Below are 27,015 nucleotides of genomic sequence, written 5' to 3'. Positions count from 1 at the left end.
TCCGTAACCTCACTCACATACTCATTTCGCTATACCCCACCTGAAGGACTAAAATTGTGGGGAAACAAAGGTACCCATTAAAATGCCAGCTCCAAGAACCCTGCTAGAAAATACCAAAAGGGCTCCAATTTGAATTAAAAAGTGTTCATAAAGTACAGGTCTAAACTGTTTAGTTAGAAATTAGATCTCATTTCCCCAAGCATTCCCACTGAATTCAGTTGTTCTCTATTTAGTGCTTATTATGTTCAAAACACTTGTTATGCACTATTGAGGATGCATAAGAGAAACAGCTGTATCCAGGGACTTACAATGGGTAAAAGAATCCTCTCCACTCTGATCTCGCTTACTCCCTTCTACTTTATTTTTCCTCACAGCACTATAGACTTCTACACTATATCATTTTCTAATTAATTATGTTTACTCTTTGTTTTCTGTCTTCCCAAATAAAATGTAAATTCCTCGAGAGCAAATGTTTTGTCTGTTTTATTCAGTAATTTATACAAGCATCTAAAAAGAAGTTAGCACAAAGTCTATGTTTAATCAATTTGTCTTGAATGAACAAATGAATGAATAAATGAACTCCTTAAAGAAAGTTTTAGTCATGGGACCTAGCTCACAGTGGCTATGTTTTTTGAAGAATGAAGGAATGAATGCATAGATTCATGAGAGTACAGGGCTGGAGCTCAGAGTAGGACACAAGACTGGGAAGGTATTTAGGAACAGAGCATGGAAAAACTTGAACGTCATGTTAATGGCCTAGTTACCATTTATTATGATATTACTCTGGGTCGTGCACTGTGTGAGAAATAATAACAACATCTTCCTATAACAAACCCAGAAGGAAGTATTATTTCCCCATGTTAGATGAGAAAACAGAATCTCATGAAGTTTAAGTAACTTCTAAATTACATGCAAGTTAGCCGTGAAGCTTGGATTCAAATCTAATTTTCTGTGACTCCCAAGATTTATGCTTATCATGCTGCCTTTCATTAGGCAAGTAGAAAGCCATAAAGATATGTGAGCAATGGAGTAAAATCTTTGCCTTGTGTTTTTACAGATAATTGCCACCATTATGAGTGATAGATTATACAAAAGGGTGAATGTTAGATCCTAGTAGCAGTTGGATTCCAGCTCTGGAACTCAGAATTCAGGACAGGCTTGTAGATTCCAGAGTTGGAATGTCCAAGACAGTGGCTACTAGCCTCATGAGACTACTGAGTGCTTAAAATGGGACTAGTCCAAACTGAGATGTGCTCTAAGTGTAAAGTACACACTGGATATTGAAAGACATGGTACAAATAAAGGATGTAAACTATTTCATTAATAATTTTAATTGATTACATGCTAAAATATTTAATATGGATATACAAAATTAAATACAGTATGTTAAATTAATTTTTCTTTTACTTTTTGTATGGTGGCCTCCAGGAAAATTAAAATCACATATGTGGCATGCATTTTATCTCTCTTGGACATTACTATTCTAGTCATTCTCATAAGGGAGCCCTTTCAAATCTTAAGGGATCACAGAAGGATCAGCTTAGAGAAAGTAGGCCAAAGAAAGAATCTTGAGAATCTAGAGAGAAGCCTACATTTAGGTGCTGGGTAAAGAAGGAGGAGATGGCAAAGGAGACTAGGGAGTGATCCAGGATGACAGTATCAAGACGGAAACTTGGCCACAGGTTGCAGAAAGGCCAGGGATGGTGACAACAGAAAGAGGCTGCTAGATTTGCCAATTAGGAGGTTATTTGGTTTTAGGACTTTTCACAGAGTGGTTGTGGTGGAAGCTAGTTTAAAAAAGGGAATAGGGGTGGGACTCAAGATACATTTTTAAGGAAAGGGATGATGTTAACATGTTTGTAAGTTTAGTGGAGGGGAAGAAATTAAAGATTCAAAAGGAAGAAGAGATCACTAAGGTAGTAAGGTCCCATTACCAGTTTTAGAAAAGTAACTTGCATAGGAAAGGATTCAGAATACTTTTGCTCTGAGGCCACAAGGAAGGAAAAGAAATTCAGAGATTTCACATGATTTTATTTCCTATATTCTCTGAGATGGAAGAGACAAGGTTATAGTCTGAGAGTTAGAAGATTGAGGCTGAATTTGAGAGCTTGACAAGTATGAGAAAGCCTTGGAAAGACACAGTAGTATGTCATCACTATGGAATAATAAAAGATTGGGAAATGAGCAGTGAAGAGCCAGTGGAGTTTGGATAGCATAAATATTCAGGAGCATAACTGACACAATGATGTTGCTTTCACCAACAGAGCTAAGTTTTCTGAGGCTAACCCAAGATTAGAAATTGACCAAGTAAGTGTGACTGAAGAACAAGGGGCCTCTTCTCTTGCTTCTATGAAAATTGTAGAACAGGATGCCCAGATTGGATAAAAAAAGCTTTCAAAGCCAAGAGGGGAGATTTGGGAGGAGAAAGGGAGGCAGTAGCCATTTTGTAGCATATACACTTTCCAGTCTGGGGACTGATCTCATTGGTATGAAGCAGTACTTGGGTCAGGTATGTGTATTTAGCTCTGTAAGGCAGGGCCTCAGCTACTGCAGACTACCCATTGTCAGAAGCAGCAAGAACAAACATGGATTTCAGTCCATCCTTATGAGGGTCTAGCTCATCCTCATGGGATTCCAGTCTGCTGGTGATTGTCTCTTTCTAACTGCCTACCCTGTTAACGTCAAGCCAGCACCAGACACAAAGACAGCCCTGCAGGAACTGTTTATCCAGTCCCACGAGCTAATTCCCTGTAATTAATCCTTTGATTTGTATTATAGATATATAAAATAAATCTGTATTCCTACTCTTTCTTCTCCAGTTGAATCCTGACTGATACAGAATTAAAAGCCTAGGAAAGATGGCAAACCCTGCAGTTTATTTGTTCTTTTTTAAACTGAAGTATAAATGACTTACAATATTATATGTTTGAGTGTTCAACATAGTGATTTGATATTTTTACACATTATGGAATGATCACCACAATAAGTCTAGTTCCCACCTGTCACAACACAAAGTTACAATATTATTGACTATACTCCCCATGCTGTACATTATATCCCACTGACTTATTTTATAACTGGAAATCTGTACCCCTTAATCCCCTTCAACTATTTCACCCACCCCGCACACATCCTCTGGCAACCACCAGTTTGTTCTCTATACCTATGAGCCTGTTCCTGTTTTGTTATGTTTGTTCATTTGTTTTTATTTTTTAGATTTCACATATGAGTGAAATCATAGGTATTTGTCTTTCTCTATGTGACTTATTTCACTTAGCATAATACCCCCAGGTCCATCGATTTTGTTGCAAATGGCAAGATTTCATTCTTCTGATAGCTGAATAATATTCCATTGTATATTTATATAACCACATCTTCTTCATTCATCTATGCCTGAGCACTTAGGTTGCACCAATATCTTGGCTCTTGTAAATAATGCTGCAATGAACAATTAAGTGGACATAGTTTTTCAAGTTAGTGTTTCCATTCTTTTTGGAAAATACCCAGAAGTGGAATTGCTGGACTGTATGGTAGTCCTATTTTTAATTTTTTGAGAAACCTCCATACTATTTTCCATAGGATCTATACCAATTTATTTTCCCACCAACAGTGCAAGGGTTCCCTTTTCTCCACATCCTCACCAACACCTATTATTTCTTGTCTTTTTTATTATAGCCATTCTGAAAGGTATGAGGTGGTATCTCATTGTGGTTTTGATTTGCATTTCCCTGATAATTAGTGATATTGAACATCTTTTCATGTGCCTTTTGGCCATCAGTATGTCTTCTTTCAAAAATGTCTATTCAGGTCTTCTGCCCAATTTTTAATCAGGTTGTTTGTTCTTTGATATTTATATGAGTTCTTTATATATTTTGGATATTAACCCCTTATCAGATATAATTTGCAAAACATCTTCTCCAATTCAGTAGGTTGCCCTTTTATTTTGTTGATGGTTTCTTTTGCTGTGTAAAAGCTTTTTAGTTTAATATAGTTCCATTTGTTTATTTTTGCCTTTGTTGCCCTTGCCTGGGGATATACATCCAAAAAATTATTGCTAAGACCAATGTCAAAGAGCATACTGCCCACGTTTCCTTCTAGGAGTTTATGATTTCAAGCCTTACATTTAAGTCTTTAACTCAATCTACATTGAGTTTATTTTTGTATATGGTGTGAGAAATTGGTCTAGTTTCATTCTTTTGCATATAGCTGTCCAATTGTATGGTAGTCTTACCTACAACTGGACAATTTTCCCAACACCATATATTGAAGAGACTGTCTTTTCCCCATTATATATTTTTGCCTCCTTTCTTATAGCTCAATTGATCATGTAAGCATGGGTTCATTTATGGGCTTTCTATTCTGTTCCACTGATCATGTGTCTGTTTTTGTGCCAGTACCATACTGTTGTGATTACTATAGCTTTGTAGTATAGTTTGAAATTAGGGAGCATGATACCTCCCACTTCATTCTTCTTTCTCAAGACTGCTCTGGATTTCCAGGGTCTTTTGTGGTTCCATACAAATTTTAGGATAATTTGTTCTAGTTCTGTGCAAAATGCATGGGTATTTAATAGAAATTGCACTGAATCTGTAGATTGCTTTGGGTAGTATGAACATTTTAACAATATTAATTCTTCCAATCTATGAACACTGTATATATTTCCATTTATTTGTGTCATCTTCAGTTTCTTTCATTAATGTCTTGCAATTTTCAGAGTACAAGTCTTTCACCCCCTTGGTTAAATGAGGTGTTTTTGATACAATTATAAATGTGTTTTTGATACAATTATAAATGATATTGTTTTCTTCATTTCTCTTCCTGATAGTTATTAGTGTGTAGAAATAAAACAGATTCTGTACATTAATTATGCATCCTGCAACTTTACTGAATTCATTTACTAGTTCTAATAGTTTTTTGGTGGAGTCTTGAGGGTATTCTATAAAAAGTATCAAGTCACCCACAAATAGTGGCAGTTTTACTACTTCCTTTCCAATTTGGATGACTTTTATTTCTTTTTCTTGTCTGACTGCTGTGGCTAGGACTTCCATTACTAACCTGGATAAAAGTGACAAGAGTGGGCCTCCTCGTCTTATTCCTCATCTCTTAGAGGAAAAGCTTTCAGCTTTTCACCATTGATTATTAAGTTAGTTGTGAGTTTGTCATACGTGTCCTTTACTATGTTGAGGTATATTCCCTCTATATCCACTTTGTTCACAGTTTTTTCATGAATGGATGTTGAATTGTGTTAAATGCTTTTTCTGCATCTATTGAGATGATCATATAATTTTTATCCTTCATTGTGTTAATGTAGTATATCACATTCATTTTAGAATACTGAACCATCCAGCATTCCTGGGATAAATCACACTTGATCATGGTGTATGATCCTTTTAATGTATTGTTGAATTCAGTTTGCTAATATTTTGTTGAGGATCTTTGCAACTATGTTCATCAGGGATATTGGCTTGTAATTTTCTTTTTTTATAGTGTCTGTCTGACTTTGGTATCAGGGTAATGTTGGCCTCATGGAATGAGTTTGGAAGCATTCCTTCATCTTCACTTTTTTTGGAATAGTTTGAGAAGAATAAGTATCATCTCTTCTTTAAATGTTTGGCAGAATTCACCAGTGAAGGCATCTGGTCCTAGACTTTTGTTTGTTGAGAGTTTTTTTGACTACTGATTCATTTTCAATTTCATTACCAGTAATCAGTCTTGTTCAGATTTTCTAGTTCTTCCTGATTCAGTCTTGAAAAATTGTATGTTTCTAGGACTTTATCCATTTTTTCTAGGTTGTTCAAGCTGTCAGTATACAATTGTTCATAGTAGTCTTCTATGATTCTTTGTATTTCTGCATTATCGGTTATAACTTCTCTTTCATTTCTGACTTTATTTATTTGGGCCCTCTCTCTTTTTTTTCGTGGTCCCTCCCTTGTGGTTTGACAAATCTGTTTAGTGTTATTTGTTGTTTATCTATTGTATGGTTTACTTTGTGGTTACCATGAGGTCCATAAATATCAACCTATACATATAGCAGTTACTTTAAGTTAATAGTGGCTTAAGTTCAAATGTATTCTAAAAATACTACATTTTTACCTTCCTCCCCCACGTTTATATTTTTGATGTCATATTTCACATCTTTTTATTTTGTGTATCCCTTAACTACTTATTGTGGTTATAGTTGATTTCACTACTTTTGTCTTTTAACTCTTATACTAAATGTGGCTGATGCCCTGCCTTTGCTATATAATTGCCTTTACCAGTGAAATTTTTTTTCATTTATTTTCTTATTTCTAGTTATGGTCTTTTCTTTTCCACTTAAAGGCCCTTAAACATTTATTGTAAGGCTGGTTTAGTGGTGAGGAACTCCTTCAGTTTTTGCTTGCCTGGGAAATGCTTTACCTCTCCTTCAATTTTTAATGACAGTCTTACCTGGTAGAGTATTCTCGATTGTAAGTGTTTTCCCTTCAGCACTTTAAACATATCATGTCTCTCCCTTCTGGCCTGCAAAATTCTTCTGAAAAATCAGCAGAAAGCCTAATGAGGGTTCCCCTGTATGTGACTCTTTGCTTTTCTCTTGCTGCCTTTAAAATTCTCTCTTTAACTTTTGCCATTTTATTTATATGTCTTGGTGTGGATCTCTTTGGATTCATTTTGTTTGGGACTTGCTGAATTTCCTTGACCTGGATATCTGTTTCCTTCCCTAGATTAGGGAAGTTTTGAGCCCTTGGTCTTCAAATAAGTTTTCTATCCCTTTCTCTTTCTTCTCCTTTTGGGACCCCTATAATGCAAATATTATTATGCTTATTCATGTCCCAGAAGTTTGTTAAACTATTCTCTTTTTTGGGGGGGGGGGTTATTTATTTATTTATTTATTTATGGCTGTGTTGGGTCTTCGTTTCTGTGCGAGGGCTTTCTCTAGTTGCGGCAAGTGGGGGCCACTCTTCATCACGGTGCACGGGCCTCTCACTGCCGTGGCCTCTCTTGTTGCGGAGCACAGGCTCCAGACGCACAGGCTCAGTAAATTGTGGCTCACAGGCCTAGCTGCTCTGTGGCATGTGGGATCTTCCCAGACCAGGGCTCGAACCCATGTCCCCTGCATTAGCAGGCAGATTCTCAACCACTGCGCCACCAGGGAAGCCCTCTTTTTTCTTTAAATTCCCTTTTCTTTTTGCTGTTCTGATTGGGTGATTTTCACTATTCTGTCTTCCACATCTCTGATCTATTCTTCTGTATCATCTATTCTGCTGTTGATTCCCTATAGTACATGTTTTTCATTTTAGTTATTGTGGTCTTCAGCTCTGATTGGTTCTTTCTTATATTTTCTAACTCTTTGTCCTTCATTCTCCTCCCAAATTTGGTGAGCATTTTTATGAACATTATCTTAAACTCTTTATCAGGTAAATTACTTATCTCCATTTCATTAGGGTTTTTTTCTGGGGTTTTATCTTACTCTTTTGTTTAGAACATATTCCTCTATCTCCTCAATTTGTTTGATTTTCTGTGTTTGTTTCTATGAATTAGGTGAAACAGTTACCTCCCTCTCCCAGTCTTGAAGGCATGGTATTATGTAGGTACAGCCCCCATGTAGACTGCACGTTCTGGGCAGATCTGGCTGGCTGGAGACAGACTGGGTGTGAACTAGGGCAGAGGTCCCAGGGCATGCTGCATTGGGGCTGCCTTGGTGGGATGGCTAGAGTTAGAAAAGGTGTAAGCCTGGGATCCTGGTGTGTGCCCTGATGGGTCAGCCTTGGCGAGATAGCTGGAGCTGGGATGAGCATGGGCAGGAGAACCCAGGGGATGCTTTGCCAGGGATGCCTTTGGGGGATGGCTGTAGCTGGTGTGGGCCAGGGCCCTGTGGCACTCTGGGGCAGCCTTGACAAGTTGGCTAGAATGCCTGGACTGTGTTCCCACTGGTGCTATCAAGGTGGAGGAGGAATGCAAAAAATGCAGCATCTCCAACCCTGGAGAGAGTTACAGCAGTTCCCTGCCCATCTGGCAGATGCTCTAGGGTTAGTAAATGGATTTCCTTCACATATAGTCTAGACGCCCTTTAAAAATCACTGTTTTTTCACTGTTTCCCAGGGTGGCTGAGTCTGCACGCAGGGCCCTCGGTGATATCTCTCCCTCCTGCAGGTTGCAGTGTCAAAGGTGGGGTTCCCATTGATACCATATCTCTGTGTCTCCTACCCATCTCTATGTGCTCCCTCTATCTTTTCTTGTGCAGAAGTTGTTCGATCAGCCCTCAGTTACTTTTCAGGAGGAACTGCTCTTTATGTAGGTGTAGATTTGGTGTTTCTCTGGGAGGAGGTGAGTTCAAGGTCGTCCTACACTTCCATCTTGGACCAGAACCCAATTTATTCATTCATTTATCCATTTATTCTAGGTGCCAAAATCATACGTCATATAAGATATGGGTCTTGACAACTTTTCATTAAAACAAATGGGTGGAATATAACTGTCTGCATGGAGCAGAGTGGGGGCTCAAGGCAGGGATGGTCATTCTGCCTGACTTGGATTTCAAATTGAGATTGTTCTCTATTCTCTAGAAGGTACATTTGAGAATAAGATGAAAACCAATCACTCCTTTGGACACCAAGATATTAAACAAGTAAAAGGAGAGACTGATGCTTGGAAGAGGTTTTCAAAAAATGATGTAGGTTCCTAAGTTTTAAAACTGTAATTCCATTTCAAACATCACCTATTCATGACCCATCACTCCAAATCCACTCGTTCTCTCATATTTCATGAGCAATAATTTCCTAAGTTCCTCAAATACAAATCACTGTACTATTCTCTACTCTTTTTTCCCCCATTTCTTCCAGCACCATTAGCCATCCTGTCCTCTGCCACTGCCTCCCCAGTTGGCCATCAAAGTTTGTTACATCTACTTCAGGACTGTCTCCTGCATGAATATTCTCCTTTGCAACTCTGCTGCTGCACTGCCGTAAGTAAGACTATCGTTATTTCTCACTTGTACATTTTCGTAAGCTTTCTAATGGATATTTGTGCTCCTAGAGTTCCTACAAATCATATCCAGTCACTCTCCTGCATAACCTTCACTGAATCCCTTCTAGAAACATTTCAAACTCTATCACAGTAACTTTTCAATCAAGGCTCTAACAAGCATTTTCTACATCTCCCATCATTTCTTTCTTTCTTTCTTTCTCTCTCTCTCTCTTTCTCTCTCCCTCTCCCTCTCCCTCTCTTTCTGGCTGTGTTGGGTCTTCGTTTCTGTGCGAGGGCTTTCTCTAGTTGCGGCAAGTGGGGGCCACTCTTCATCGTGGTGCGCGGCCCTCTCACTATCGCAGCCTCTCTTGTTGCGGAGCACAGGCTCCAGACGCGCAGGCTCAGTAGTTGTGGCTCACGGGCCCAGTTGCTCCGCGGCATGTGGGATCTTCCCAGACCAGGGCTCAAACTCGTGTCCCCTGCATTGGCAGGCAGATTCTCAACCACTGCGCCACCAGGGAAGCCCCCATCATTTCTTATTATCTATCTCCACTGGATTTCTTCTGGTCATTCCTAAATAACAACATGCCTTTCAGAACTTTATGGCTTTTGCATGTGGTATTCCTCTGGCTTAGAATGCCCTCTATACCCTTCTACTTATGATAAATTCTCCCTAATTCTTTAAGACAGGTTCAAATTCTCCATTAGGCAGACTCCCTCTTTGGTGTCCCAGAGCACTGCATGCTAACGTCTTCTCTGACACAAGTTCTACATTAAATAATAATTATCACTTTACACAGATGCTTCTTATTGTGGCACTGTCATCTACTTAGGGCTATGACAACCACATACTTGGTAATGTTCTGGCTGTACATAGAAAAGTCTTCAGAAAAGTTTATTAGTTCATTAATTAATGAATACCGCAGAGAACCATATTTCAGATGGAGGTTTACAATTACTGCTCAGGTCCTCAGGCTAGTCTACAGAAATCTATTTAATCTATACTGTAGTTAGAATAAACTTGTCACATATTGCATTCTAGAACTTTGAATGCAAAAAAGATAATATTTCATTTAATGAGCTAGACCTTTATTATAGGCTGGCCCAGGAAGCCAGTCAAAATGTATTCTATTGTTTCTACAGCAAACTGTATTCTTCATTTTACAGGGACAAGGGAACATAACCACTCCAGAAATGAGAGTTCCCCAGCTGCAGCCATGCAATCTGCCAGGTAAATGGGAAGAAATGGAGAGCAGAATGCAGAAACAGTTTTTATTTTTCCTTCACAAGGCATAGCTGCTGGGCCTTGGCATACAATGAAAAGTTAATAAGTTTCAAGTGTACAATTTCTTCACCATAATCCAGAACATCTTCAGCTATATCAGAAAAGGAAGAGACGTGGTATTCACAGAACAGCTCTTGCTCTTTGGGATATCCCTTTCTGCCCATGCATTCTATTGCTGTCTGTTAAATTATCTTTATGTGTGGACATTTGTAACCCTGGTTACTGATATTTTAGGGAGTGCCTCTGAATGTTAAATTAATAGTGAAATTCTTTTTCACTGTATAAAATTCTCCTGAATTATCTCAATAATAGCATTTTTCATCTAAGCAGTCATTTGACAAATTTTGCTTGAAGGTCTACTATGTATTAGCCAACATACTAAGCACTGGGGAAAGAAGTAAATTATTCATAGCCTCAGGAACAAACAATCAGTCAATAAAAGTTTACATGAAGTAATATACAGAAGTGACAAAGATAGATTATTTCTGCCCTCACTGAGTTTATATGCTAGCAGGAAAAAAATGTGTATAATTATAATGTGATTTATATATCCAATAATTGGGTGAGTTTAAAGCACAGAAAGGTAGTCCCTAATCCATATGTGGGAGAAACACAGGTAGGAAGGGCAGTTGTTGTGGACAAGTTAAAAAACAACCCCCAATTATTCTCACCTTTGGTATTCATATTTTTGTGTAATCCCCTAACTCTGAGCGTGGCTGGGACCTGTAAATTGCTTCTAACCAACAGAATATGGCAAAAGTGAGGCGACTTCACTTTCATGATTGTATTTCATAAAATCATGGTTTCCATCTTTCTAGTAGACTCTCTCTATTGCAGTCTTGGCTTGCATACTTTGACAAAGCCCTCAGACAACAGGCCTCAAGGAACTGAACCCTGTCAACAATTATGTAAGCTTGGAAATGGATTCTTTCCAAGTTGAGTGTTCAGATGAGACCTCAGCCCTGGTTGACACCTTGGTTGCAACATCGTGAGAGACCCTGAAGAAGAACTCAACTCAGCAATGCCTGGATTCTTGACCCACAAAAACTATTAATAATAATAATAAAGGACGCATGTTTTTAAGCCACTAAGTTTGTAGTAATATTGTTAGACAGCAACAGATAACTAGTAAAGCAAGTAAAGTATTAAAGGAGATTGATGCCTGAGCTAAGTATCAAAGAATAAGACAGGTGGCATAACATAATGAAAAGCATTCTAGGCAAATGAGACAGCATAACTAAAAGTACATAGACAGGAAGCAGTGGCGTTTGATGAGTGCACTACAAGCATTTCTATGTTACTGAGACCACAGATGCAAAGCATTGAGTAGTGGGAGAACAGGAACCAGGGGTGTTTGAGCAGGGGTTACACTATGAAGGATCTTTTATGTCATATTAATGATTTGGATTTTATCTAATAGGCAATAAGAAGCCACTGAAACATTTAAGAAGGGAAGAAACAATGGAGAGTTTATGTTTTATATAGACCACTCTGGAAACTACGTGGATAATTTTGAGTATAAAAAGGACCAAAGTCACCCTCTAGTTGACAGACGGTTCCCAGCGGCAGGCCACTACATTAGTTAAGGTAATAGAGGATGAGGACTAGAACTATGTAAAGGCTGGAAAGATGTTGACTGATTTGAGAAATATTTGGCAAGCAAAATCAGCAGGACTTGGGAATTTATTAAGAGCAGGAAGGAGGAAGTCAAAGATGATGCTTTGTTTTCTAATTTGAATAATCATTAGTGATGGTTCCATTGTCTGGGATCAAGAATGCAAGAGGAGAAAGAGCCCATTTAGGTCCAAGGGGTTACACTGCTGCCAGTAAATCTTCTCCAGTAACCAGACACCATGATTTGGTCTCAAAAGGAAATTTACTTGTGACATGTGGGAATTAGTTCAAATCTATCATCACTTCTTTATTGGTGTTACATTTGTGTTTTGTTTCCTCTGGTGAACTGAAATAACTTCAGTATTCTATGTGAAATGAAAAATGAGACATCAACTCTAAATCATGTCTGTTTTGTCAGAAAACAGATATAGAGGTACAAAAGGATAAACAAACTCTTTATCCAGCTATATAATTCTGGTTCCCCTTCTACCTCTATGATCACTGCTTTTCTTTTTCTTTCATTTCCTCCTTCTAGCTTCCAAAATGGTCTTTGATATTCTAACTCTGAAGGTGTTTTTGATGCCAAAGTCTTCAATCATGCCTCTCTTCAGGTATGCCTCAGATCTCTATCGCTTATTTCACCCTCTCATCTAACTGCTTGCCTTGTGTATCTATCTTGGTATACATAATAAATTTCTATCATAGATCTCACCATTGGCTCAAACAAACCATCTATAAAGCGATCTTAAACATTTTTAGAAAACTGACTCTTTCTTCTGCTGCTCTGTCCCTAGTCAGTAATCATATCAGCATTATCACAGCATATAGATTTTGAAATATTCAAGTAGCTCTCTTTTTTCCCCTTCTCACCCTCAAAGGGCATTACAAAATTTCTGCCATGTTTTCACACAAAGTGGTTCTCTTTTCTTTTCTATCCCCACTATCTCACCCTCAGTCTTGGCCCTTTAATATTTTTGTAATCCTAACAACAAAGAATCCTAATTTACACCCCAGTGTTTTATCTATTATACTGATCTGTTTTTTTATAACATAAATTCTCCCAGAAAACATAATATTGAACTACTTTCTGAAAAAGAATTCTCAGTGGTCCTCTGTCCTTAATCTATTATTTTCAGTAGCGAAAACAATCTCCTTGAGGGCAAATTGTTGTTATTATTCCCAGTGCATATTCCAAAGAATCAGAATCTCCTTTGGAATTAACCTTAGGCTCAGTGCTCTCTGTAAAAAAACCTTAGGCTCAGTGCCCTCTGTAAAAAATTGTTGCCACCTTAATCAAGAAAGTATACTAAATCATTTGGTTAAGGGAAGAATATGATAGGAAGATGGAGAAGAAAAGGGGAAATAAGGGAAAGGAGTTTCATATAAACTCACCCAAGTCTGCTCAAGTTCAAATGAACCAAAGCAAATTGTATAAAGAAAATAATTTCTTAAATAATAGAAAAAAATTATAATACATTTTTAATGCTCTTCTCATTCTTCTCTGACCCTTCTTTGTCCCTGCTACAGTCCATCTGCTGTCCACTCCCTAGCCATTGGTATATCTGAAGTTCTGTTTTTAGGTCACTGATTTCCTTATTTTTCCTGTTGTTTCTGGTCCATCTCATCAAGTCTTCTGATTTCAATCTCTATCACTATGCTCCAACACTCAGATCTATCTCTCTATGCAGGGCTCAGCCCTAAACTTCAGACTAATTAAACGTTCCATTTACCTTTTCATCCAGGTTACTGTCTTACCCAGCTAATAGCAAGGAAAGCATGTCCTACTTAGACATGTGAGATTTTAAAACCACAAAAACTAATCCTCAAAGTTTCTCAAGCTAAGTAAGATAAGAAATTTATTCTGTGACTGTTATCAGAAAAGTATAGTCTTAATTACGCTCAAATCATTTTATTCATAAAGTTAATTCCCATTGTAATTGTAATGAAGTGATTTTTACTGGAGAGGTTTGACTTTTTAGAATATTACACTTTAAGTAGATCAGAAAAATATATAATTATCTACATGTTTTGCTTTGACATTTTTCAAAAATATAGAATTACCAATTGATATCAACTGGTTGTATCAGTGAAACCAATTTAAACTCCACGGTTCCAATAGTCTCTAAACATTTGGCACACTTTCATCTCTGTGTCCCTACACTATGCTGGACTAAGCTATCTCGGCAAAGCTCTCAAAAAGAGAACACATATTTTCACAAGAATGAAAAATTTTTAATTTTAAACATTTAGAAATGTGTCAAAGCGAATGGTTTTAAGAAGCTGCTCTACATTTGGTAGAAAGCGTGGTCATACACATAACTGTTTTTGTAAACTCTGATGATGTATTTTTAAAAGATTATATTTAGTCCTAGAAAACCATTTACAGACAATTGAATTATTCCAAGAAAAATTTAGGGCAAACTCTCAGTGCAATTCCGTTAGGTGAACATTTGTGCATATATGTGCTTACTTTGGGATTTATAAACAATTAAAAGAATCACTGAATTGCATCTCAAAAACCAACTGAATTACTTTAAATTTTTTCAAACTTCAGGCAGTATGACTTTTCCCTTTCAAAAGGAGTCACTAATAAGAAAGAAAGGAAGAAAGAAGTAGCATAATTAAACATGCTTTTTTTTTTACAAAGGTATTTTTTTTTTTTAGGTATCAGTTTTTTTTGTTTTGTTTTTGTTTTTTTTAAACATCTTTATTGGAGTATAATTGCTTTACAATGGTGTGTTAGTTTCTGCTTTACAACAAAGTCAATCAGCTATACATATACACACATCCCCATATCTCTTCCCTCTTGTGTCTCCCTCCCTCCCACCCTCCCTATCCCACCCCTCTAGGTGGTCACAAAGCACTGAGCTGATCTCCCTGTGCTATGCGGCTGCTTCCCACTAGCTATCTATTTTACATCTGGTAGTGTATATATGTCCATGCCATTCTCTCACTTTGTCCCAGCTTACCCTTCCCACTCCCCGTGTTCTCAAGTCCATTCTCTACTAGGTCTGCGTCTTTATTCCCGTCTTGCCCCTAGGTTCTTCATGACCTTTTTTTTTTTAGATTCCATATATATGTGTTAGCATACAGTATTTTTTTTTCTCTTTCTGACTTACTTCACTCTGTATGACAGACTCTAGTATTTTTTTTTCTCTTTCTGACTTACTTCACTCTGTATGACAGACTCCATCCACCTCACTAAAAATAACTTATACAAAGGAATTTTAATTGTGCTTGCCCATATACCAAAAATATCATTTATAACTTAATTCATGTAAGCTTATTTCACAGTAGAGGTATAATTTAATTTGACGAGCTATGGTAAAGAACGATTTATAATTCTCAAGTCTTTAGACTCAACTTCTAATATAAAGCCAGTTACAATGTTATCATATAACACACACACATTAAAAACTATTTTAAAATTACATTAAATTTCACATGGCAAGTTTGTATTTAAGCAATTTAAGCAGTATGTGTGTTTAAGGAGTAAAAATTCGGCCTGACTAAGAAAAGGACAGAACAGATTCTCCAGCCTAAGTTCTCAAATATAAAATGTTTAAGAGAATTGAGTGATATGCATAATCCAAAGGGCAGCAAAAATTGGTATTCTATCCTCATTTTTTTATAATTAAGTAGAGTCAAGAAAACATTAAAGACCAATTTGAAATATGTCGGTGGGACTCAAGAGACATCAAAAAAATTTTAAATTTAAAATATAAGCAATTTAAGACATCAAGAGAACCACATTTAATTTTTTCATATGAGGTGTTTACACAAAGACTGTTTAAATTCTGTTATTTTTGGAGAAGTCTTTTATCAAAACAAGCTGGAGCATCAAAGTAAACACAATTACACATATAAAGCTAAGATGCAGAAAAATATCAGCCAGATAATCGCTATGTCCAATTTTCACAATCACTTTGAAATAGAATTTATCATGAAACTAAATGCAGTTGGCTGCTTTTATGGAATGAAAATAATCCCACCATAAATTTTAAAAATGTATAGAAAATAAGGAAGAGGTGGAGAAAAGATGGTGGAGTAGAAGGACTTGGGAGCACCTCCTCTCACATAAACACCAAAATCACAACCAACTGCTGAACGACCATCGGAAAAAAGACTGGAAACTACCAAAAAAGATATTCTACATCTGAAGACAAAAAGAAGCCACAATGAGATGGGAGAAAGGGCACACTGGCAACATAATCAGATCCCATTCCTGCATGCTGGGCAGCCAACAAACTAGAAAATAATTATATCATAGAGGTGCTCCAACAGGAGTGAGAGTTCTGAACCCCAAGTCAGGCTCCCCAGCCTGGGGGTCTGGCATCAAAAGGAGGAGCCCCCAGAGCATTTGGCTTTGAAGGCCAGCAGGGCTTGATCGCAGTAATTTCACAGACTGGGGGAAACAGAAACTCCACTCTTACAGGGGACACACAAGGTCTCGTGCACATCAGGACCCAGGGAAAAAGCTGTAACTTCATAGAAGCCTGGGCCAGACCTACCTGCTGGTTGTGGAGTGTCTCCTAGGGACGTAGGGGGCAGCTGTGGCTCACTGTGGGGACAAGTTCTCTGTTGGTGGAGGTAGCAGGGAGTACTCATTGGCATGAGCTCTCCTGGAGGCTGCCATCTTGACACCAAGACCTGGCCCCACTCAACAGTCTGCAGGCTCCAGCACTGGGACACCTCAAGCCAAACAACCAACAGGGAGGGAACACACAGCCCCATCAATCAGCACAAAGGCAAACTAAAGTCTTCCGAGCCCAGAACAGCTTCTAAACACACCCCTTGACGTGCCCCTGCCCACCAGAAGGACAAGATCCAGCTCCAAACACTGGTAGGCAGACACCAGTCCCTCCCACTAGGAAGCCTGCACAAACCTCTAGACAGCCTCAGCCACCAGGGGGAAGACACCAGAATCAAGAGGAACTATAACCCTGCAGGCTGTGGAACGGAGACCACAAACAAAGAAGGTTAGACAAAATGAGACAGCAGAGAAATATGTTGCAGATGAAGAAGTAAGACAAAACCCCAGAAGAACAACTAAGTGAAGTGGAGATAGGCAATCTACAGAAAAAGAATTCAGAGTAATGACAGTAAAGATGATCCAAGATCTCGGAAAAAGAATGGAGGCACAGACCAAGAAGATACAAGAAATGTTTAACAAAGAGATAGAAGATATAAGGAACAAACAAACAGAGTTGAAGAATACAATAACTGAAATGAAAAATACACTAGAATGAATCAATAGCAGAATAAATGAGGCAGAAGAACGGATAAGTGAGCTGGAAGACAGAATGGTGGAAATCACTGCCACAGAACAGATTAAAGAAAAAAGAATGAAAAGACATGAGGACAGTTAAAGAGACCTCTGGGACAACATTAAATGCACCAACATTCGCATTATAGGTGTCCCAAAAAGAGAAGAGAGAAAGAGACTAAGAAAATATTTGAAGAGATTATAGTCAAAAACTTCCCTGACGTGGGAAAGGAAATAGTCACCCAAATCCAGGAAGTGCAGAGAGTCCCATACAGGATAAAGGAGGAATACACCAAGATACATATTAATCAAATTGACAAAAATTAAAGGCAAAGGGAAAATATTAAAAGCAATAAGGGAAAAGCAACAAATAACATACAAGGAAATTCCCATAAGGTAATCAGCTGATTCTTCAATAAAAACTCTGCAGGTCAGAAGGGAGTGTCACTATATATTTAAAGTGATGAAAGGAAAAACCTACAACCAAGAATACTCTATCCAGCAAGACTTTCATTCAGATTTGACAGAGAAATCTAAAGTTTTACACACAAGCAAAAGCTAAGAGAATTCAGCAACACCAAACCATATTTAGAACACACACTAAAGGAACTTCTGTAGGTGGAAAAGAAAAGGCCACAGCTAGAAACAAGAAAATTACAAATGGGAAAACTCACCAGTAAAGGCAAACATACAGTAAAGGTAGGAAATCATCCACACACAAATATGATTTCAAAACCAGCAATTGTGAGAAGAGGACAGTACAAATGCAGAATAGTGAAAACACATTTGAAATTAAGAGACCAGCAACTTAAAACTATCTTGTATATATATAGACTGGTATATCAAAACGTCATGGTAACCACAAACCAAAAATTACAATAGATACACACACACAAAAAGAAAAAGCAATCCAAACACAACACTAAAGACAGTCATAAAGTCACAAGAGAAGAGAATAAAAGAAGAAGGGAAGAAAAAAGACCAGAAAACAAATCCAAAACAATTAACAAAATGGCAATAAGAACATACATATTGATAATTCCCTTAAACATAGACAGATTAAATGCTCCAAACAAAAGACATAGACTGGTTGAATGGATACAAAAGAAGACCTGTATATGCTGTCTACAAGAGACCTACTTCAGATCTAGATACAGACTGAAAGTGAGGGGATGGATAAAGGTATTCCATGCAAATGGAAATCAAAAGAAAGCTGAAGTAGCAGTACTCATATCAGACAAAATAGACTTTAAAATAAAGACTGTTACAAGAGACAAAGAAGGACACTATGTAACGATCAACGGATCAATCCTTGATCATTGACATAACAATTGTAAATATATATGTACCCAACATAGGAGCAATATATAAGGCAAATGCTAACAGCCAAAAAAGGAGAAATCAACAGTAACACAATAATAATGGGGAACTTTAATACCCGACTTACATCAATGTACAGATCACCCAGACAGAAAATCAATACGGAGACACAGGCCTTAAATGACACGTTAGATCAGATGGACTTGATTGATATTTATAGAGCATTCTATCCAAAAACAGCAGAAAACACATTCTTTTCAAGTGCACATAGAATATTCTCCGGGATAGATCATATGCTGGGCCAGAAAGCAAGCCTTAGTAAAATTAAGAAAACAGAAGTCATATCAAGCATCTTTTCTGAACAATGCTATGAGATCAGAAATCAACTACAAGAAAAAAAACTGTAAAAAACACAAACACGTGGAGGCTAAAGAATATGCTACAAAATAACCAATGAATCACTGAAGAAATCAAAGAGGAAATTAAAAAATACCTAGAGACAAATGACAATGAAAACACGATGATCCAAAACCTATGGGACACAGCAAAAGCGGTTCTAAGAGGGAATTATATAGCAATAAAACCTTACCTCAGGAAATAAGAAAAATCTCAAATAAACAACCTAAACGTACACCTAAAGCAACTAGATAAAGAAGAACAAATAAAACCTAAAGTTAGTAGAAGAAATCATAAAGATCAGAGCAGAAGTAAGTGAAATATAGACAGGAAAATAGTGGAAAAGATCCATGAAACTAAAACCTGGTTCTTTGAAAAGATAAACAAAATTGATAAACCTTTAGCCCGCCTCATCAAGAAAAAAAGAGAGAGGGCTCAAATCAATAAAATTAGAAATGAAAAGTGAAAAGTTACAACGGACAGTACAGAAATACAAAGGATCGTAAGAGACTACTACAAGCAACTGTATGCCAATAAAATGGACAACCTGGAACAAATGGACAAATTCTTAGAAAGGTATAACCTTCCAAGACTGAACCAGGAAGAAACAGAAAATATGAACAGACCAATCACAAGTAGTGAAATTGAAACTGTGATTAAAAATCTTCCAACAAACAAAAGTCCAGGACCAGATGGCTTCACAGGCGAATTCTATCAAACATTTAGAGAAGAGTTAACACCTATCCTACTGAAACTATTCCAAACAATTACAGAGGAAGGAACACTCCCAAACTCATTCTATGAGGCCACCACCACCCTGATATGAAAACCAGACAAAGATACCAGAAAAAAGAAAATTACAGGCCAATATCACTGATGAACACAGATGCAAAAATCCTCAACCAAATACTAGCAAACCAAATCCAACAATACATTAAAAGGATCATACACCATGATCAAGTGGGATTTAACCCACTTAAATCCAGGGATGCAAGGATTCTCCAATATATGAAAATCAATCAATGTGATACACCACATTAACAAGTTGAAGAATAAAAACCATATGATCATCTCAAAGGATGCAGAAAAAACTTTTGACAAAATTCAACACCCATCTATGATAAAAACTCTCCAGAAAGTGGGCTTAGAGGGAACCTACCTCAACATAATAAAGGCCATATATGAAAAACCTACAGCTAACATCATACTCATTGGTGAAAAGTCATTGTTCCTCTAAGATCAGAAACAAGACAAAGATGTCTACTCTCACCACTTTTATTCAAAATAGTTTTGGAAGTCCTAACCACAGCTATCAGAGAAGAAAAAGAAATAAAAGAAATCCAAATTGGAAAAGAAGACGTAAAACAGTCACTGTTTGCAGATGACATGATACTATACATAGGAAATCCTAAAGATGCTACCAGAAAACTACTAGAGGTCATCAATGAATCTGGTAAAGTTGCAGGATACAAAATTAATACACAGAAATCTGTTGCATTTCTATACACTAACAATGAAAGGTCAGAAAGAGAAATTAAGGAAACAATGTCATTTACCATCGCATGAAAAAAAATATAATACCTTGGAATAAACCTACCTAAGGAGGCAAAAGACTTGTACTCTGAAAACTATAAAATGCTGATGAAAGAAACTGAAGATGCCACAAACAGATGGAAAGATTTACCATGTTCTTGGATTGAAAGAATCAATACTGTCAAAATGACTATACTACCCAAGGCAACCTACAGGTTCAATGCAATCCCTATCAAATTACCATGGCAATCTTTACAGATACAGAACAAAAAAACTTACAATTTGTATGGAAACACAAAAGACCCCAAATAGCCAAAACAATCTTGATAAAGAAGAACACAGCTGGAAGAATCAGGCTCCCTGACTTCAGACTATACTACAAAGCTACAGTAATCAAAACAGTATGGTATTGGCATAAACACAGACTTATAGATCAATGGAATAGGACAGAGAGCCTAGAAATAAACCCACGCACCTACAGTCAGTTAATCTACGACAAAAGAAACAAGAACATACAATGGAGGAAAGATAGGCTTTTCAATAAGTGGTGCTGGAAAAACTGGACAGCTACATGTAAAGAATGAAATTAGAACATTATCTAACACCATATACAAAAATAAACTCAAAATGGATTAAAAACCTAAATGTAAGACCAGATACTATAAAACTCTTAGAGGAAAACATAGGCAGAACACTCTCTGACACAAACCGCAGCAATATCTTTTTGGATCCACCTTCTAGAGTAATGAAAATAAAAAAAATAAACAAATGGGACCTAATTAAACTTAAAAACTTTTGCACAACAAAGGAAACCATAAACAAAATGAAAATACAACCTACAGAATGGGAGAAAATATTTTCAAACACTGTGACCTACAGGGGATTAATCTCCGAAATATACAAACAGCTCATGCAGCTCAATATCAAAAAACCAAACAACCCAATCAAAAAATGGGCAGAAGACCTACATAGACATTTCTCCAAAGAAGACATACAGATGGCCAAAAAGCACATGAAAAGATGCTCAACAATGCTAAGTATTAGAGAATGCAAATCAAAACTACAATGAGGTATCACCTCACTCTGGTCAGAACGGTCATCATCAAAAAGTCTACAAACAATAAATGCTGAAGAGGGTGTGGAGGAAAGGGAACCCTGCTACACTGTTGGTGGGAATGTAAACTGGTACAGCTACTATGAAGAACAGTATGGAGGTTTCTTATAAACCTAAAAATAGAGCTATCATATGATCTAGAAATCCCACTCCTGGGCATATATCCAGAGAAAACCATAATTTGAAATGATATATGCACCCCAATGTTCATTGCAGCACTATTTACAATAGCCAAGATATGGAAGCAACCTAAAGGTCCATCAACAGATGAATGGATAAAGATGTGGTACATATATACAATGGAATATTACTTAGCCATAAAAAAGAATTAAATAATGCCTTTTGAAGCAACATGGATGGACCTAGAGATTATCATACTAAGTGAAGTAAGTCAGACAGAGAAAGACAAATATTGTATTATATCACTTACATATGAAATTCGTATCATTTTTTAAATGATACAAATGAACTCATTTACAAAACAGAAACAGACTCATAGACTTTGAAAACAAACTATGGTCACCAATGGGTAAAGGTAGGGGGGAGGGATAAATTAGGAGTTTAGGACTAACATATACAAACTACTATATATAAAATAATCAACAAGCACCTACTGTACAACACAGGGAACTCTACTCAGTATTCTGTAGCAACCTATATGGGAGAAGAATCTGAAAAAGAATAGATATATGTATATGTATAACTGAATCACTTTGCTATACACCTGAAACTAACACAACATTGTAAATCAACTATATTGTAACACAAAAATGAAAATTTTAAAAAAGAACTAGTTGAAAAGAAAAAACCAAAAAAAGAAAATAAATATTTTTCAATTCTTTAAAATTTTTATAATTAGACTACCTTCAGGCTTGTTTATGTAAAAGTAACCATCATATATATGCATGATCTTCATTATAAAGCCTCAAATAGTAAGAGTCAGATTTGCCATAATTTCTTTTTCCAAGCATAACCTAACAAAAAAGGAAGAAAGGAAGGAAGGGAGGGAGGAAGAAAAAGAGGGGAATTCTTTTTTAAAAAATTAATTAATTAATTAATTTTTGGTTGCACTGGGTCTGTTGCTGCACATGGGCTTTCTCTAGCTGCAGTGAGCGGGGGCTAGTCTTCGTTGCAGTGCATGGGTTTCTCATTGTGGTGGCTTCTCTTTGTTGTGGAGCACGGGCTCTAGGTGCACGGGCTTCAGTAGTTGGGGCATGTGCGATCAGTAGTTGTGGCTTGCGGGCTCTAGAGTGCAGGCTCAGTAGTCGTGGTGCATGGGCTTAGTTGCTCTGTGGCATGTGGGATCTTGCCAGACCAGGGATCAAACCTGTGTCCTCTGCACTGGCAGGTGGATTCTTAACCACTGCACCACCAGGGAAGCCCTGGAGGGAAATTCTTTTTTTTTTTTTTTTTTTTTTAATTTTACTTATTTATTTATGGCTGTGTTGGGTCTTCGTTTCTGTGCGGGGGCTCTCTCTAGTTGTGGCAAGCAGGGGCCACTCTCCATCACGGTGCGCGGGCCCCTCACCATCGCGGCCTCTCCCGTTGCAGAGCACAGGCTCCAGACGCGCGGGCTCAGCAATTGTGGCTCACGGGCCCAGTTGCTCCGCGGTATGTGGGATCCTCCCAGACCAGGGCTCGAACCCGCGTCCCCTGCATTGGCAGGCAGACTCTCAACCACTGCGCCACCAGGGAAGCCTGGGAAATTCTTAATTAAGAATTAATTAAGAAAAAAGGGAAGACTCCTAGTTGCGGCATGCAGGCTTCTTAGTTGTGGCATGCAGACTCTTATTTGCGGCATGTGAACTCCTAGTTGTGGCATGCATGCGGGATCTAGTTCACCGACCAGGGATCAAACCTGGGCTCCCTATATTGGGAGCGCAGAGTCTTACCCACTGGACCACCAGAACTAAGAGTCCACACGCTACAACTAAGAGCCCCCATGCCACAACTGAGGATCCCGCACGCTGCAACAGAGATCTCGCATGCTGCAATGAAGACCCGGCACATCCAAAATACATTAAATAAATAAATATTTTAAAAAAGAAAGAAAGAAAGAAAGGAGGGAGGAAGGGACTTTTATCAAAGCCCTGACTATGAACCGAAAGGGACTATCAAAGGGGAACATTAGTCTTCTTCAATAATAAAAGGGTATCAATGAGTCAAAACCCAAATTATCAATTTTAGTAGACCTGCTACCTCTTTGACTTTAGCTGGCTTATAGATACATGACTGGTCAAATCCTGTTTGTATTTATGTTTATAAGTTGTTCCTGCTATCTATTGTTAACTGCCTCAGAACATAGTGGCTTGACTATACCATTTCACGATATCTCACATTTGTCAGTCATGAATTCCGTTAGAGATTGGCTGAATAATTCTCCCTTCCACATGTTACTGACAGATTGGGCTACTCTGAAGAGGCATGACAGCTTCACTTTCAACTCTGGTTCCCTGGGAGAAATGGCTGGAAGGCTAAGGTCTGCTGAGGCCAGTCTTAGACATGGCCTCTCCAGCATGGAGTCTATCGGTAGTCAGGGTTTTTATATAAGGCAGCTCAGGGATCCCAAAGGGAGCGTTCCAAGGGAGCCTAGGTGGAAGCTGCAAGACTTCTTATGACCTAACCTCAGGTGTCTAAGAATGCCACTTCTCAAGTCTTCTATCAGTCAAAACAGACATGAAGACCTGATTAGACACATGAGGAAGGACTTTGACATCACGTTTCAGTGGGAAGAGTAGCAAAGAATGTTTGGCCATTTTAAATCTTCCACACAAATTCACATTGCAAGATATGTCAGGAAGACCCATAGCTCGAAGATACATATTCTGCTGATGCTTTACCAATATTATTTTTGGAAAAAAATGGTTGTTTATAGTTATGTCTTCTTTAAAACTGTTCAGGTTTAAACTACTGTAACCAATTTTTATGACATGGAACTTTTAAAGTCTTAAGCTCTTTTTTTGGGGTGGGGGGGTGTTTTGTTCTGGGTTTTGGTTATATCTTTTAGAAAATTCTTTTCCCATTCCAAAGGCCTACCTTAGCCAAATATTAGGCAGATATGAGGTACGTTTCTTTTCAGGCACATTGCCTTGGTAGGCCACAGATTCTGAAGGAGCATATTAGTCCTCCCAGTGTGGCTAACTGTTAAGAACATAACTGTGAAAATAACTTGTAACATAAAGCACCTACATTCCAAGTACTTCTTAGAGAGTATAACTTCTACCTCATAGCCACTCACAACTTAGCAAAAATCAGTTGAAACAAATATTAAAAATAGTGAATTCCTGAGATGGTCAGTATTGCAGTCCTCCAAACTTATCTGCACTTAGCTTCATCCAAGCCAGCATTGTTAAACCAAACAATTTCTCATTGTTTTAATGCCCTACTGATAATTTTTTACTAAGTTGAACTTTGACATTACACCATCACCTCACATTGATAGCCTTTATAAGACACTGCCTTTTAAAGCTCATTACTATATCTATTATTATGTGAATATAGTTGAAGCTATGGTTCAGGACACCACCTTGCCTCCTTTAGGAGAATCTGCAGGTAAAATTTCTCTCTGGCTGAGTAACAGAAATAGTTGAACCTCTCTGGAGCAACTAATTTGTCTTTATTTTGAGACCCTGAATCATGTAACTGGTTTTGCTTTCCTCTTTGCTATGTCCGCTAAAAGTCAAATTTGTTGCCTTTCGTTGGCAACTGAGAGAATATGAACTTGAATGCTGACCTCATGCTGCAGTTTAACTCATTTTTCATAGCACTGCTTTCCCTTTTTCTAATAACTCATTTCTTTTATCTGTTTATAGTGCGTGTTTTTTGAAACCTGCCTTAAATCTTTTTTGAAAAAAGGCAAGGAGTAAATGATTAAATTAAAATAAATATTAAATAATTGTTCATTGAGTGCTTACTATATTTTACAAAGAGTGTGTAAGTGGTATGCTATCTTACTAGACCTTTGGACACATGCTTTACAGTTATGGGAAACAGAAACATGTATTTAATGGGTGATCTCAGCTGAGTCTAATCAGACATTGGGTGTGTGACACCATCTATACCTCCTCTAATCTATCTGAATTGAGGAGCTAGAAGAATAATTCAGGACGTTAGTAACTGTGATTAAGAATTTTCAGGTCTTTGTAATAACCATGGTTAGTGAGAAAGGAATGTTATTCCCAGGAGAAAATTTCACCCTGAATAAAGACTCTGGCTTCTATATTTGGATTAAGCATTTGCTAATGTTTTAAATGGTTGGTCTAAAATAATAGTAAACAGTAAATTACATATTTTAGTTCCCTATATTTGCATATTATAACTGTCATTTTAGGGGGCCCAATATCTTGCAATTAAAATATTTTCAGATTAAAGCAGTGGTTCTCAACCACGAGTAATACCTGAAGACACTTTTGGTTGTCACAACCGGAGGTGGCGGTAGTACTGGTATCTAATTGGTAAAGGCCAGGCATGCTGCTAAAAATCCTATAATGCACTGGACAGCCCCCCACAACAAAGAATTATCTGGTCCAAATGTCATCAGTGCTGAGATTGAGGAACCCTGGGTTAAAGTCACGTGCTGTGATGTAAGAACTTTCAGTTCTTAACCAATAACTAGTGTAAATGTTTAAAACAATGTAAAACTTTTTAGAAAAATGATTGTTGGCTTTCCTTAATATTGGAGGCTCTCTGAAATTATACCATATTTATTTCTGTACACCTAACATCTAGCATAAGGCCTGGCCTACAAAGGTTTGTAGAAAGAAGCACAGGATGCTGCTGATTTCCCATCTTTAAGGGAGTTGGCCTTTTTTCTGTGCAGGAGGTAATAGTCTAGCTGTTCAACTTCCCACAGTGAAGGTCCCTTTTGCCTCTCTCTTACTTGGTTCTCATGGTAGTCAGCAATATAGAATATGTATAATTAAGGTATTAATGAGAGGGTTTGCTTGTAAATGGAATGAAATCCAGCACCTGTACAATCCTAAAACACCTGATATTTCAGAGAGACAGTCTAATGGATGTATTTGTTTTATCATAATCTAGATTGTCCCAGTACTATCCTCATATTATGTAGCCTCATGAAGCAAAGTGCCTGAATACAATGCCCTCTGCTTGTTTGAAGTGTTACTATAAGAACTATTTGGTTAAACAGCATTTCTGTATCTCTTATGGTATTAAAGTTAGAGCCATTCTCCAGTGTGTCACATAATATACTTTAGGCAAGCCTCATGTTATTAATTCAGACTCAAGATTTGTTCCAGGAAAAAAATATCTCAGCATATTATTTCTCTTGTCAAACACACACACACGCAAATATATATATACATATCTCCAACTACTTTTCCTTTTTACCTTAGCTATAAGAAAAATAAGCTGCATGAAATCATCTTCTCTTTCTGAGGCAGTGTCATGAGTTGTTAAAACGACATACCCTGGAGCCAGGCTTCCAGGATTCAAATCCCAGAACCAACACTTACTAGCTGGGACTTCACTTCTCTGTGACTCAATTCCCTCATAGACAAAATGAAGATAATAATTACACTG

General features: G+C 37.6%; 1 protein-coding gene across 2 annotated transcripts in view; it reads left to right on the top strand.

The window, feature by feature from the left end:
• Positions 1–27,015, top strand: part of LOC309615149 (uncharacterized protein) — a 132,064-nt gene that overhangs the window by 103,876 nt on the left and 1,173 nt on the right. Inside the window, exons 3-5 of one of the 2 annotated variants that reach the window (XM_082364517.1) lie at positions 8,823–8,944; positions 10,114–10,177; positions 11,050–18,090. In XM_082364517.1, coding sequence (XP_082220643.1) covers positions 8,823–8,944; positions 10,114–10,177; positions 11,050–11,171 — 308 coding nt within the window. In that variant the 3' untranslated portion in view covers positions 11,172–18,090. Of the gene's footprint in view, positions 1–8,822; positions 8,945–10,113; positions 10,178–11,049; positions 18,091–27,015 lie in introns of those variants that run through there. The other variant, XM_082364518.1, reaches the window with a different exon arrangement.

This window comes from Balaenoptera borealis (assembly GCF_965194805.1).
Source record: "Balaenoptera borealis genome assembly, chromosome: 17".
NCBI classification, from domain to species: Eukaryota; Metazoa; Chordata; class Mammalia; order Artiodactyla; family Balaenopteridae; genus Balaenoptera; species Balaenoptera borealis.
Note: the sequence above shows the minus strand (reverse complement) of the source record. Positions and strands in the feature narration are given on the sequence as shown.